The sequence below is a fragment of the Aspergillus glaucus genome (genome assembly GCF_001890805.1).
Source record: "Aspergillus glaucus CBS 516.65 unplaced genomic scaffold ASPGLscaffold_2, whole genome shotgun sequence".
In the NCBI taxonomy this organism is placed as follows: Eukaryota; Fungi; Ascomycota; class Eurotiomycetes; order Eurotiales; family Aspergillaceae; genus Aspergillus; species Aspergillus glaucus.
Window position 1 is genome coordinate 1705707 of NW_019170454.1, and position 14352 is coordinate 1720058.

At 50.0% G+C, this 14352-nt stretch overlaps 4 protein-coding genes across 4 annotated transcripts; 2 read left to right on the forward strand and 2 right to left on the reverse strand.

Moving 5' to 3' along the window:
* On the reverse strand, positions 1-1460 carry ASPGLDRAFT_757047 (putative glucosamine-6-phosphate deaminase). Its single transcript, XM_022549815.1, has 4 exons — positions 1326-1460; positions 1212-1273; positions 1000-1148; positions 1-947 (listed from the first exon to the last, which is right to left on the reverse strand). Coding segments are annotated over exons 1-4 (1062 nt in total). The 5' UTR covers positions 1328-1460; the 3' UTR covers positions 1-98.
* A 1307-nt stretch (positions 1461-2767) lies between these two features.
* ASPGLDRAFT_42510 (putative beta-N-acetylglucosaminidase) lies at positions 2768-5885 on the forward strand. Its single transcript, XM_022545619.1, has 3 exons — positions 2768-2890; positions 2953-5459; positions 5563-5885. The coding sequence occupies exons 1-3, from the start codon at positions 2794-2796 to the stop codon at positions 5671-5673; spliced, it is 2715 nt and encodes a 904-aa protein (XP_022405581.1). The 5' UTR covers positions 2768-2793; the 3' UTR covers positions 5674-5885.
* A 1266-nt stretch (positions 5886-7151) lies between these two features.
* ASPGLDRAFT_54868 (NDT80/PhoG-like DNA-binding family protein) lies at positions 7152-9403 on the forward strand. Its single transcript, XM_022548105.1, has 2 exons — positions 7152-7385; positions 7448-9403. The coding sequence occupies exons 1-2, from the start codon at positions 7240-7242 to the stop codon at positions 9108-9110; spliced, it is 1809 nt and encodes a 602-aa protein (XP_022405582.1). The 5' UTR covers positions 7152-7239; the 3' UTR covers positions 9111-9403.
* Positions 9404-9590: 187 nt separating this feature from the next.
* ASPGLDRAFT_117351 (cleavage/polyadenylation factor CFT1) lies at positions 9591-14235 on the reverse strand (the record flags this gene model as incomplete). The annotated part of the gene is made up of 9 exons (XM_022539860.1): positions 9591-10075; positions 10141-10288; positions 10340-10793; positions 10856-10931; positions 10979-11177; positions 11227-11592; positions 11652-11819; positions 11874-12187; positions 12258-14235. The coding sequence occupies 9 exons, from the start codon at positions 14233-14235 to the stop codon at positions 9591-9593; spliced, it is 4188 nt and encodes a 1395-aa protein (XP_022405583.1).
* Positions 14236-14352: the final 117 nt, after the last annotated feature.

Consider the following 14352-nt stretch of genomic DNA (forward strand, 5'->3'; position numbering starts at 1 on the left):
AAAAAAAAAAAAAGAGGAAAAGAAGGAGACAACAGGAAGCAAAGCAATCCTAAAGTTTCTACTGGGTTATAGGTCGGTAAACCATGTAAAAATGGCAATTAGTTGGTAGTTACGCGGGATCCCATCCGATCAAAAATCAATTCATCCTTGAGCATCGAGTCCAGTCCACTTACGGCCGAGTCGACCATTCGGGAGGACATGCTATCCGGGGTCAACTCGTCATCATCAAAGGATCGCTGAAGCTCCGTATTGATGCGCAAGGTTTGAGGCACCTTCGTAGGCATTGCCTTCGGGGTTGGCTGCTGTTGAGGAACGTAGGTCATCGGTGTCTTAGGTCTGTAAGCCAACCACGGGCCCTGGGTACGGGCATCCGTGCCGGCCTGTTCAATCCCTTCGAAGTACCGGACAGTCTTGACTTTGAGCTCGAGGGTTGCATCCCGGTCACATACGATGAGCGGGTGCCGGTGGAGCTGCAATGCAGACAGTGTCCACATGTGGTTGACGGGGCCTTCGAGGCCTTTCTCCAGAGCAACTGCCTTGTGTGGACCCGTTGCCACAATGACAACTTCGCGCGCGTCCATGATGGTCTGGATACCCACTGTCAGGGCCATGCGCGGCACCTTGGACAGGTCATTATTGAAGAAGCGCGAGTTGGCCAAGATGGTGTCGTATGTCAGGGTCTTGACACGCGTGCGGCTGCTCATTGAGGAGCCAGGCTCGTTGAATGCAATGTGACCGTCTGAGCCGACTCCTCCGATAAAAAGTTCAATACCACCGTAGCTGACGATACGGTCTTCGAATGAGGCGCATTCTGCGGCTAGGTCCGGGGAATTTCCGTCCAGGATGTTGATGTTCTGTGGCAGAATGTCGACATGCGAGAAGAAGTGCTTGTACATGAAGCTGTGGTAGGATTCGGGATGTTCACGGGAGAGGCCAACATATTCATCCTATCTTGCATTAGTATAAGTGCTTCTTTCCAGAGAGTCTGGGAGGCAATACCATGTTGAACGTCACGACATTCTTGAACGAGATGTCGCCAGCCGTGTAGCGGCGCACCAAGACATTGTATATGATCTCCGGGCTGCTGCCGGTAGGGAGTCCGAGTACGAAGGGCCGGTCCGGGGTTGGCTGGAATGTCTTGATGCGTGCTGAACTGAATTAGCAAGCTGCACGTTTGAAAGCAATCAAGTAGCAAACAGAGGGATACATACTGATGATGTAGTCTGCGATATATTCTGACACTGCCAGAGCATCTTCCCTGACGATGACTCTCCTAGAGCCAGTTAGTCTAGTAGAATAAAGCGGCGAGAAGAGGGATGAGATACATTTTGAGGGCTGCGTGAATACGTCACTAAGAAGCTTGATCAAACGATAAGGCAGTACAAGAGAAACCCTTGGGTTTGTGTATATATGTATATAGATGAAGAATAATAGGAGAAGAAGAGCAGTCAAGAATCAAAAGATAGAATAAGAGGAGGGGTAAGAAAGAGAAAGACAGAAAGACAAAATGTCCAGGCCTCCATCATAACCACCCATGGATCCGTTGCAGTCATGGTGGAGAGACGCCCAAAGAGTGACATTTGCGAATGCGACTCATTCTACGCTATAGTACTGTACTGACATAGCCAAGGTCTTGTTTCTGACGAATCCAATATCCAAAAGTAGCAAATGAACTTCTTTATCTCCATCAGGTGCGCAGGTCTCCTTTTCCGGTCGTGGCGAAGATGTCTGCCCTATCTCCAGGTGATATACTACTACTGGTAATTTCGCCGGTTCCATAGAATATATGACGCATTCCCCTTCTCTTGTATTCTCTCTCCCCCTTTTGCCTGTGCCTGTCTTTACCTTTTCTGTGCCTCCGATTCTCTACCTGTCATCTAGTGTTACAGTCGGAGGTGCCATTTTATTATCGGGATGATATTCATCGTCATCCCGCAATCAGCATTGCATGACTAAGTATGATACCTGACTCCACCGTTGCATTCGAAGTGTCATTTGGGGAGCCGCTGTTGGATCCAAGGCAAGTGCAACCGTTGTATGGAACGGTCCGTATGGTACGGTATGGTACGACACGGTATGATATCCCCGCATGTTTCAGTATGGTCATGGTCACGTGGTTAGTCCGAGGCAAAGAAAAGGAAGCAAACTGGACAAACATGCTCATTGTTCTCCCGATACGGTCGATGGATTGAGATTATCTATCTCTCTGTCACTATCTTGTCGATGTCTACGATGCGCGGTCCTGATAGCCGCTGACTTCTTGTGCTAGTTATAGCTTATCTCCCGGATGTCAGACAACGGTTTCGGGATAGTTACACACATTCCTCGGCTTCCGTTTGCGGTTCTCGTTTCTCATGGCACATGGCAGCTGCATTTCTCCTCACCCAATCCGGCTGATGCCCCTCCCCACCGCTACAACCTACTGCTCCTACCTGTTACCATAATTCCATACGCCATCGCGAAAACAGCTAGAAGCTAAGCTATCTAGCTACTTTTCGTTTGTTTGATTGGCTTTGACAGGGTCTGGGGGAGAGGGAACATAGGGTTTCAACCCCTTCCTCCCTTCCCCCAATTGTCGCTGGCATACCTCGCTTCTCCAATTCAGGGCCACAATGGCCCCGAATGAGGAGTTATTGCCCTCTGGTTGGGAGGATCTTGATAGGTAGGGCTCTTATCGATGATTTCTTGGCGTTATCTTGTTTGTGTAGACTTGGTGGTGTGCATTGCTGACAGGGTCATTATGGCCTACGGCCTTTCCCATGTCCTTATAGGCAGATGGGTCAGCTCTTTATGATGGGCTTTGATGGGACCTCTGTCAATCCTCAGATTCGTTCACTCATTGAGAATCATTACTTGGGTTCTGTGTTATTATCAGCCAAGAATCTAAAATGTATTATCTTTTTCTCTTCTTTTCTTAACCATCATAAGTATAAGCAAACTAATAGTGAACAGCCGCAGAGGAGGCAACGCGACTGGTTCTCGAATTGCAAACCATTGCCCGGAATGCGGGTCATCCAGTACCTCTGTTAATTGCCCTGGACCAAGAGAATGGCGGGGTTAATAGCCTGTATGATGAAACCTATATCAGACAGTTCCCTAGCGCAATGGGAGTCGCGGCGACGGGTTCCCAGGCCTTGGCGCATGAGGTGGCCCTCGCGACAGCGCAAGAGCTCAAAGCCGTTGGAGTCAACTGGATCCTGGGCCCAGTTCTGGACGTCTTGACAAATGTCAAGAGCCAACCGCTGGGCGTCCGCACGACGGGCGATGACCCGCAAGAGGTATCGCAGTATGGTACGGAGTTCATGAGAGGCTTCCAGGAGGCGGGTCTGGCAACATGCGGCAAGCATTTCCCATCGTATGGCAATCTGGAATTCCTGGGGTCGCAAGCGGACGTTCCCATCATCACCGAAACGTTGGATCAGCTCAGTTTATCGGCACTGGTTCCCTTTCGTAATGCAATTTCCCACGGCTTGGATTCCATGATGGTGGGCGGGGTGTCCATGTCATCCGCAGGGGTCAATGTCATGCATGCCTGTTTGAGTGAGCAGGTTGTAGATGACTTGCTCAGGAAGGACCTAGATTTCCGTGGAGTGGTGGTCTCAGAATGCCTGGAAATGGAGGCGCTGACTCACAACATCGGCGTGGGCGGCGGTACGGTGATGGCGAAGAACGCAGGCTGCGATATTATTCTTCTTTGCCGGTCCTTTGCTGTGCAACAAGAAGCCATAAGTGGACTGAAACTCGGGGTCGAGAATGGGATCATCAGCCGCGGTCGGATCGAGCAATCCTTTCGTCGTGTTTTGCAAATGAAAGCCCGATGCACATCCTGGGAGCAGGCGCTGAACCCGCCAGGGCTGCATTCGCTGACTCAGATGCAGCCCAGCCATACGAGTCTTGCCAAGAGAGCATATGGCGGTTCCATTTCAGTGATGCGCGATAAGAGGGATTTGCTGCCGCTATCTGGCATCCTGGATCCGAACGAGGAACTCTTGTTGCTAACACCATTGGTGAAGCCGCTACCCGCCTCGGCTGTATCGCGGTCTGTGGCAGCACATCTAGGTCTGTCACTCGAGGATCCTATTGCCTGGGATCGGACGGCCTCGGTTCTCAGTGGCGAAAGCGTTTTCAAGGAGCTAGGACGGTCCCTCTCACGGCAGCGGAACGGTCGGGTGTTACACACGTCCTACACAACCAATGGGGTCCGTCCTATCCACGAGAACCTAATCGAGCGAGCTAGTGCGGTCATTGTTGTCACAGCAGATGCAAATCGACATCTGTACCAGCATGGCTTCACAAAGCACGTGTCGATGCTCTGCAGGATGTCGCAAGCAGGGCAACCACGCGAGAAGCCCCTCGTGGTCGTGGCAGCTAGTTCCCCGTACGACTTTGCGACGGATCGGTCAGTTGAGACCTACGTCTGCACGTACGACTTTACGGAGCCGGCGCTGGAGGCACTGGTACAGGTGCTGTACGGGGAACTGACACCAACCGGATCCCTGCCAGGGTCTATCAGCCGTAGTCAGAAGCTGCATCAGGCGAGACAGCATTGGCTGGTGGAGAATTGGAACGAAGAACGAGATGCTCATGCGTTAGATGCCTTGCTGGATATTGTTCGAGCGGATAGCGCGCAGAATTCGGAGCTGCAGGGAGTGACATCCAACAGCTTCCTGCTCCGACGAGCAGAAGTGGTCGAGGCCCATCTCGTGGTAAGGAATAGCAGCACGCAAGCCCTTTACGGGTTTTGCTCGACGTACTTTTTCCGATCGACTGGGACCGGTATTATTGGATCATTGATAGTGGACCCATCGCGACGAAGACTATCGATCGGGAGATCACTCCACCATCGGGCCATTCACACGCTACTCCAATGCAAAGGAATCAAGCGATTCCAGCTAGGCTCGCGACTTCCTGGGATATACTTGGGCATCCCGGCCACACACCCAGTGGAGCGGAAGCGGCTGCGGCAGTGGTTTGCAAATTTGGGCTGGAACACAGCGCTGTCGCGGCCGGTGTGCAGTGTGGTGCTGCGCAATGCGACAACATGGACACCGCCAAACGGGCTTGTAGACACGCTCCAGAACCATACGGCAGTGCGGTATGATTTGGTATATGGATGGGACTATGCAGATGTGGTGTTGGATCATGTACGGACGAACTCGCGGCCAGGGCTGCAGGACATCTACCATGTGGCTCTGGGAGACGCACCGGACTGCGGAATTATCCGGGCGCTACGGGCAGACGACGGGGAAATGCTTGGCAGTGTAGTCATTTACAATGCGCGATCGGTATTGGCAGCGCACATGGCGGCACTGAAGAATCAACCGGTTCTGGCGGGCGGGGTCTCGTCTCCGGTGATTTCCCCATTGGTGGGAGAGTATGCGACAGTTCTGCAGGGACTGATATTTCTGGGAATCAAGCAGAGCCGCAAGCAGGGGGCGAAAGCGGTTGTCTTGGATTGTGTGAGTAGAGTTCTCTTTCCGGTCTGCCTTTTTTTTTTTGGGGGGGGGGGGGGGGGGGGGGGGGGGGGGGGGGGGTGGAACGATAAGGACTAACCGGGAATAGGTGAATGGAGACAGCAACTTGGATTGTCTATCTAGAATGGGATTCGAGATGTTGCATCGATTCGAAGAAGTGAATTGCGATGCGACGGTATGGATGGGGCCTCATCCATAGTATTGTGTGTCTGCCTTTGTGCATTGGTACATAATAATAATGACTACATACTCCGTACTGTATGGTTCTAGTGTATATAGTATTAACTGAGTGGTTCCGATTGGACGATATGAGATGAACGATCACAGCTGGACGCATCCAATCAGACAGGAGGAGATGACTAGATACGGTATAGCGCTAGATCGCCCTCGGATGATCCACGGCGGAAAGTGGCGGCAGGTGGAGCACTGTGACTGCTTGCGGACACTTCTGGACAAAAGTGATATTGTGATGAACGCAGACTATTGACCAGTATCTCTGGTTCAACTACTGTATGGAGTAGTCAAGTCTTTTCTTCTCGTTCCTTGTTCTACTCTTCTGTTCTACTTGATGGTCAAACTGTGAGACATGACCGGATCAGGACTAGTACCCCTGGAGGGCTGAGCGGGGTCTGGCCGGTGACTGGCGGCCCGTGGGACGGGTTGGTACGGTTATGTACGGTACGGTACGGTACCTTCAGTATCACGGCTGTCAAACCTACTGTATGGCATGGATAGCTCAAGATGTATCGACATTTCTATCATTATACAAGTACTCTATTGACAAGACTCCATATCCTGTAATTTTGTACTCTGTAAGCATACGAATTCGGAGAAAAAAGAGACTCTGTTCCCCGGGTTTCGGTGGGGTCTGCGCACGAGCCTTGACCCGCCTTGCCTGATTCAGAAGCGTTTACTGTATTACCATTCTCGTTCAGTTGCAATGTCCTGGTAGAATACTGTTTCAACAGTACTAATTGGAAGATATACATACACTATTATTACTTGTAAAGAAAGAGAGCAGAGTAATAGTACATAACAACAGGCCAAAAAGTCGCAGATCGATCGACAGACCCGCGACGGACACTAACAGCAGACAGCTGTATGTACAAGTATAGACTTACTACTATGTAAAATGTACCAAGACATGTGACTTTTCAACTCAGTATTTAAAATCATACAGCACAGTATATAAAATAATAACAAAAGGCATTTTATTGTTCCGTCTGCGGTGTTTCTTGGACTTGGTAATACTTACTTACTGTTCTCCGCTCTCCATTCTCAATCTCTCAATTCTTCGCCTCTCCACACTTTTCTTCTCTCACCAGAAAAAAAGAGATTCAATTCAAAACTTCCGCAATGGTTGTTCCCACTTTCTCGCTCTGATCCTGTTTGCATCATTGCGTCTCTCGCTCTTTTCGGTCGTTTCTGCGCGTTGCGATCGTATCTTCAGCCTTTTCTCTCTCTCTCTCTCTCTCTCTCTCTCTCTCTCTCTCTCTCGAACCCTTTCCCTCTTCTGTTCTTGTTTTCTCCTCTTCGCTGTCATTCGTTCTTTTCTTTTACTTGACCTTTTTCTTTTCTTCTTCTCTTCTCTCTTTCTTTCCTCTCTTCTCCCCTTTCCCTCTCCTCCCCTCCTACTGTCCCTGCGCGGTGTTGCTCTCCGCCAATTGACCGACGGGTATCCCTCTCTGTTCCTCCTCCTCATTCTTCTCTTCCCCTCTTTTCCTCTCTCTCCGTCTGGTCCGATCAAATCACTGCCTCTCTTATCATGGAGGGTTTCGATACCATGGCCATGCCCTACTTGGCCAGTCCCTTATCGCTCGGCAATCTCCAAGGTGTGGACTATCTCAGCTCCGTCCCGGGTATGGATCTTCCTGATCAACCCTCCAATTTTGATTCGGAGACGTTTGTCAGGTACGTTTTTTCCTCCTTCTTATAATGAAGGGAACATTGTACTGAGACCTTGGGGCGACCAGTGGCGATGACCCTATGGCCTTCTCCTCTCAACATGGCTTATCCGCACCATTGAAACACTTCCCCTCCGGCTATGAGGATCCCTTTGCGACAACCGACATGGTCTCCTCGTTTGAACAGGTCCCGCCCGAGCAGCCCCCACCCCCGGATTCGTCAATCGATCATAACAATAAGCTACTGAGCTTTTCTGTCCCCGTCTTCAACTTCACCCTGCTCGACTATTCCCTTCGCAGGACCTCGATATCCATGTCCGCTCAGTTGCATGGCATGTTCTTCCTTGCGGAATCGCCTTGGACCACCTCTCCCGCAGAGCACGCGCCACCCCAGCAGGGTGCAGAATTGACATGCTACCGCCGCAATCTGTTCCAGATAACCGGTTCCGTCACGTTGCCCCGCAGTTTGCGCTACATTATGACCGATCAGGGAGACCGGATACCCATCCTTGCTCAGGAACTCACCGTGTCAGCCACGGAGTCTGTCGAGGGCAATTCCGTTAAGATCATCTCCGTGCCTTGGAAGACCCCCGCTGCCAATAGCAACAATGGAAGTGGCAACCCTCCTGCTCCCGTTGTCGAAGAGAATCCCCCGCCCAAAGTCGAAAAGGAACCGCCCCCGATCCCCTTGGACATCATGGCTGGTCAGGACATGGACACCGACTATGCCACCTTCCCCATTGCATGGAAGCGTCTGCAATTCCGCGTCGCAACCGCCAACAATGGTCGCCGGAAAGAGCTGCAACAACACTTTGTCGTCCGTCTCAAGGTCGTCGCAACCTTGTCCACTGGCGCCAAGATCCCCATCAGCGAGATTCACTCGGCCCCCGTCATCGTTCGAGGTCGCAGCCCGCGCAATTTCCAGTCCCGCAAAGATTTGCCTCTGAGTGGTAGCGCTGCTGCATCACGGAAGCACACCCATGCAGCATCAACTTCGAGCGCCATCAATCGTACCCCAACCAGTGAATCGACACCCCGTGCTAGTATGACGCCAGCTAGAACGACCAATAACAGGTCCACCGTCAAAAGTAATTCTCCGGATACATCAATTTCAGTGGCCTCCGCAGGTGTAGTGCAGCAGCAGGCATCTCCTCCCGACTGGGCCAGAATGCCGCAGACAGCACGAAGTAGTACTGGGTCGTTACCCGCTCAAATACCATCTCTTTATCAATCGCAACCGAGTCCGGACTTTCCCCAGGGCACACAAATACAACAACAGCGTGCCCATTCAATTGCAGCCCCCATCAATCTATCAATATTGGAGGATGAAGATAGTCACACACTCGATCCCAATGATCCCCCTACAACCGTGTCATCATATTCCAGCAATGACCTATCGCACAAAGACCTCACCTGGGATAACTCTGTCCCTCCTGCAAAGATGCGAAAACTGTCCCATGATGTTTCGCGGACAGAGCCCCAGAATGTCAATTCATCACTACCCCTCCTGAATACCACAAATCTACAACAGCCATTCACATCCTCGTTGCCCTTCCCCAATGATAATGCCGACTTACTTTATGAGTACTTTCCCCTGGGTTTAGATGATTGGCAAACACCTGTTGATGCAGTATACCGGCCCCATGTGGTACATCATACCACAATGCCGGAGACCAAGTTTGTCACAGCCCGGGGTCGAAGCAAGCGGTATTTTGCAGAGGATGTTTATTAAAGAGGTGTGTTATTTATAAAAAGAGAAAAAGGAAAGGAAAATAAGTTTACTAGTCTGGGTTGCATTGTTGGAATATACGTCCGGGTTATATATTTGGGTCGGTGGGTTTAGGCGTTTATATTTGGTTTCTTTCGTCATTATTTTCTTCACTACCCCGGAGTTTTGGTTATGGATATCTCACCCTTAGGGTATCGGAGTGAGGTAACAGTCCGCTCCTCTTTTTCTCTTCCTCTTTCTCTTATTCGGCTGGTTTGTCTGGGACATTTGACCGAAGTCTCTGCTTCATTTTATAGAACCTTATCTCAAGGATCTACTTTTTAGGATAGATATCTTTTCAGATATTGTCGATCATGTCGACAAACATCATTTCTACATATACTAATAATCATCATAATAGCAAATGGATATAACATTAGCACACAAGTCTATCCAAATTATACTCTTTCGGCTCCTTTTTCAATTACTAAATGGTAAAAAGAATCACAAATATCCAAGCCCGCTACCACTTATAGCCTCTAGATCTGCCCTGATCTCCCACTCATTCGCACCCACTCTAGTGGCAATCTCAGTCTTACGCTGTTTGCCCAGATCCAACCACTGACACAGCAGACTACCATCAACCATTCCCCGCCCCGCAGCCCCGTCACTCTCAATCGCCCGGAACGCACGAGGATTCAATCCACAAGGATGTTCGATGGTATTAGTGAGCTGGGACTGCAGTGCCGAGAGACGACGGTACGATTCCTCCGCAACGGGCGTGATGAGACCCACGGAGCCGTTCTGCGTCGTGACGAGGACCTGGTGGTTCGCGGTGTGAACTTCGTCGATGTCCATCTCGTCGGGTTGGAGGAGGGCTTGTTCGGAGGAGACGGCGGTTCGGGGGAGGAGGGTTAGAGTGGTTGCGTAGTGGCCGAGGTGGAATTTGCTGCGGCTTAGGAGGCGGTCGCCGTTGGATGATTTGGGGTCTGTTTTGGGTTAGTTTGGTGTCTTGGCGGAATTGAGAAAGAAAAGTGGGATGGGAAAAGCTTACCCTCTGGGTCATATTGCAGGACGTGAAGGTTGCAGTCGCTATCGGCGACTAGAATGAATAGTTTGTCGCCTTCTGGGAGGAAATCTGCAGCGACGACCTCGAGATATTCTGGGTCTTTGCCGAACAGACTCATCTTATATGGTTCCTCCTGTATAAATTATCAGTCTATGTTCCATCTTGGAAATCGTAAGGCGCATACCGAGTAGCCCGCAAACCAGGTCCCCTTCACGGCGTCACTCAGTATACACATTCCAGTGCCTTTGAGTTCCTTGACCACGTTGACATAGCATTGCATATCCATGAATGCAACGGGGAGAAGGCTGCCGTCTTCCTTAAGACCCCTAACCATGCACTTCTGCCCCTGTGCGGCAATGAGAAAGCCCTGTCCGCCAATCCCAGACAACGCCGTCACAGCGCCTCGAACTGGTTCCTTGCCTATGAGTTTCAGTTTGCGGTCTGTTTCCTCCTTCTCCGGGTCCGGAACCACTTTGATAACCTCGAACACGTATATGCAACCGCGCGCGGGTATGTCTTCGCCTCGGGCAATGGCTGTTCCGACAACGATCATGTCCTTGCGCTCGTGCGTGTTCTCCGAAACCTCGAGATTTATGTTCTTGACCGCCATCACATGCTCGGCAGGGCCCAAAGGATAGCTACAAAGCAAGTTAATATATGTGTATATAGTAATAAATTCTCAATCGCTATGGTCTCATACCTATCAATGACAGACCATGTTTTTGGACTGACGACTTTGAGCGAGCTTTGGTCCACCTCGGGCAGAAACGAGATAACTAGGATGCATTAGCTTATTTCTCACCATGTGTGGTTCCAGACTGACCTTCATTACGCCATTCAGTATGGAGCTCGTCATCTTCAGGTAACTTGAATTCGGCCTTGTGGCTAGTCCCAAGTACATATGTTTCGGACGAAGAAGAATAAGCCACATGGTCGACATTCTCCCCTATGTGAACCTTTCGCAATGTCCACGAATAGTCGAATTGAGTATCTTTAGGCAATTGACATGCTCGAATGACATCCTGCAAGTTTGATCAGCGCGTATGCCCCAGAAAAGGAAGAGGAAAATACATTTGAATCCACATAAACAAAGCCGTCAATGCATCCAAGAGCAAACGAGTCAAAGCTACTTAGACCGCGTACATAGTCCCCCCTTAGGCGTATGACATGAGGCACACATGTAGGTGTCTTGACAACAAAACCTGCTGATGCACCTGGCATGAAGACGGCACGTAACCCCGACACATTGGGCAATATACGCAATGGTTTAGTCCCTTGAAAGCCCACATTCGAATTGTCCGCATCCAAACTGGAAGGGACCTCTGGTAGAAAATGGTTCGCCTCCCTAAAGAAACGCAAACTAAACGGCTCTCCGTCCGTTGTGCCTGGGGCTAAGTATGGCCTGTATATGAAAAGGTCGTCGTTCTCGGTTCGCACCTGGGGCCATGTCAGTTTCATGTAAGAAGGGATTGAACGGATTCAAGGTAAATGCATACGATCAAATACGGCTGGCTACTATATGAATCTCCGAGGTCCGCGACAACGGCCTCGACTAGCTTCTCACGCGTAGCCGATCGTTTTGGTGGGTCAATTGAGAGAATCGACTGCAAGCAATCAACCCCGTCGATTGTTGACAGCAGCTTTTGGTCAGGAAGTCGGAAAATCTGCAATTCGGAATTGTAAGTACAAGACTAAGAATTTGCGTTTCCGGTACTTACAAATAAATTTCCATCTGAGCTAAGCAGAAAGAGAAGAATGTCGCTCTCGTTAGAGCCATCAGGAGTTGATTCGGAAAAGGAAAAGACCTTGTTAGTATCTCGGTACAGACAGCATGAAAACCATTTTATCGAAGTAACGGTTTCATTAATCGGTAATTCGTCAAGGTCTCCACTGTCATCTGCTTGGAGAAGCAGTAACGTCGAATCATCCCGAAGAATCGCAAGGTACGGGTCTGCAAGGCTGGTGCTCACTGCCATTCGTTCCTCGCTGGTGTCTTCATCCCATACGGGGTAAATCTGGGCTAAACCCAAGTCTAATAAACCATCCTTCATTAGCGTCACTGTCACACTTCTTTTTTCCATTAGTACAACTACATCACTCACCAAGATCATAGCTTCTCACTTCGTTTCTTAGAACCTGGACTACCCGAGTCTTTTCTGCCAACACGCCAACATCGATTGTGAAATCCCCATTCGGGTTGAATTCGGGAGCTTCGAAAGATTTCAAGTCACTTCCATCCACAACAAATACTTCCGACTCTTCTTTGTCGGAATCCTTGATTTTCGGAATGATCACATAATGGCGGATCTCTTTCTTATCCGTTTTGTCGGTAGCGCTGGTCAGTGCCGTTCTTCTGTGGGCCACAGATGCTGCCCAGACATTGTCGGCCGAGTCAACCTCCATGGATGTAATGACATGAGGATCAATCGCGCGTTTCATAACCACCAGACTGCCATTTCTGTCAGAGCCTTGAGTGGCCACGAGTTCAAGCTCTGAAGAGACACCCTCGGCATTGGGATCCTTGCTCGTCACGTTCGAGAAGGATTTACCTAAAGTCACATCTCTCAGTGGACCGATGTTGGGCAATCTGTCGTCTACTCGGAGACTGTATGGCCCAAATGGCGATGTCTCGGTAGATGCACGACGCCCGTCGGCAGGCATATCAGGCGCTGATGAATATAGATCATCTTCGTAGGCGTCATCTTCGCTTTGATCCTCATCCGAGAGACCGTCAAAATCGTCCACATCATGCTTGAGCTGTGACCGCGGTTTCTTGGCGCCAGAGACTGGATTGGAACAGCTCACAAGCAACGAATCCGCATCCTCGCTACCGACGAATAGTCTCCCATCTCCAAGGAAAACGGAACATGACGGAGGTGACTTCATAATATTCCCGCCTGCGGTGGCAGGTAGAGGTTGCACCGAAATGCCAGAGACCGACCTTCCATCAAGCCTAAAATTGACCAAAACAAAATCACCGTTGGAAAGCACCATTAATAAATCACCGTTATTATCAGCAAGACGTTCAACTGTGCACCCTTCGAGGCGAAGAGCCAGATCTGATTGATCGGCCATTGAAAAGGCCGAAACCTGCCTAGAGAACTCATTGACCCCAACTGCGTTTGTTTTGCCTGCCTGGTCAACATGCACTAGCTCGTTGGAGCCAATGAGCAAAGCACCCCCGACAGGTGGTGGGAGAGCTACCACTTTGAAGAGATCACTAGGTAGTCTGGAGACCGAGAGCAACGTTGTGGACGCTCGCTGTTCCAAATCTAGCGTGAAAACAGTATAGAAAACAGCATCCTTCCTTTCATGGTGAAGCGCGGTTGAGGTTGAAACCTGAGAATACAAAATACCAAAAGTCGGCTCCCTATATTCATATAAAAAGGCGAAACTTATTGGATGGAGTAAGGAAGGGTCCAACGCGGCCACGGGCAAGACAAAAGACGAAGCATATGGGGTCTGGTAGGTCATGCCATTCTTGGTCTTTTCGGCATCAGCAGCATGGTTTCTCCCCTCGTCGCCTGAGTCATAATCGTCCATTACCAAGTCATCTCCGGGTTGATGGAAAGGTAGAATGGCAAGGTTCCGAATTCCAAAATTGAACACTGCACAACTACTGCTCGGATCCACACTGAGACTGCTGCCACAACTGCCCAAATCAGGCACCCAGGGACTACGGGTCAAATCATCCCGTTCATAATAGTGGATGGAAATGGTAGAGATGTTATGGCGCTCCTGATCCCATTCAATCAAGCTTAATTTTGCATTTCGAAACGCAATTAAAATGGCCTCTCCGCCACTTTTGGAGTTCAGAATCTTGACTCGGCTAAGATCAGTCACTGTTCCGGAAATAGGACATTCCTTCTCAAGGATCAGTTTCGTGGTCTCGGATTGCTCTGGTCTTGTTGACCCGTCACCGTTAATTCCACCTTCCGGTCGAGCAATTTTGAGCAGAGAGAAAATTTGAAGAAGCGATGTCCTCACAACCACCAGGTTAGTTGCAGTAGCAGAAAGGAAGGGTACCGTCAAGGCATGTGTGACCCCCGTCGGGGGCAACAGCTCAGTATAGCACTGCATGGTTTATCAACAATCGAATTTGGTTGGGAAACTTCTTAGACCATTCCCTCAGCTGCCACGAACAAACACAACCATTTCCGGTTTATAGAGGGCAGAAACAAAGCAGAGATTGGAACA

What these genes read in the sequence shown, in the direction of transcription:
- ASPGLDRAFT_757047 (XM_022549815.1), bottom strand. An exon ending in TATCGCAGACTACATCATCA is followed by an intron (nt 1,149 to 1,211) that starts GTATGTATCCCT and finishes AATTCAGTTCAG; the next exon opens with CACGCATCAAGACATTCCAG. An exon ending in ATGTCGTGACGTTCAACATG is followed by an intron (nt 948 to 999) that starts GTATTGCCTCCC and finishes AATGCAAGATAG; the next exon opens with GATGAATATGTTGGCCTCTC.
- ASPGLDRAFT_42510 (XM_022545619.1), top strand. Translation starts at nt 2,794, where the DNA reads ATGGGCTTTGATGGGACCTCTGTCAATCCTCAGATTCGTTCACTCATT. An exon ending in ATCAGCCAAGAATCTAAAAT is followed by an intron (nt 2,891 to 2,952) that starts GTATTATCTTTT and finishes AATAGTGAACAG; the next exon opens with CCGCAGAGGAGGCAACGCGA. An exon ending in AAGCGGTTGTCTTGGATTGT is followed by an intron (nt 5,460 to 5,562) that starts GTGAGTAGAGTT and finishes AACCGGGAATAG; the next exon opens with GTGAATGGAGACAGCAACTT.
- ASPGLDRAFT_54868 (XM_022548105.1), top strand. Translation starts at nt 7,240, where the DNA reads ATGGAGGGTTTCGATACCATGGCCATGCCCTACTTGGCCAGTCCCTTA. An exon ending in GATTCGGAGACGTTTGTCAG is followed by an intron (nt 7,386 to 7,447) that starts GTACGTTTTTTC and finishes TGGGGCGACCAG; the next exon opens with TGGCGATGACCCTATGGCCT.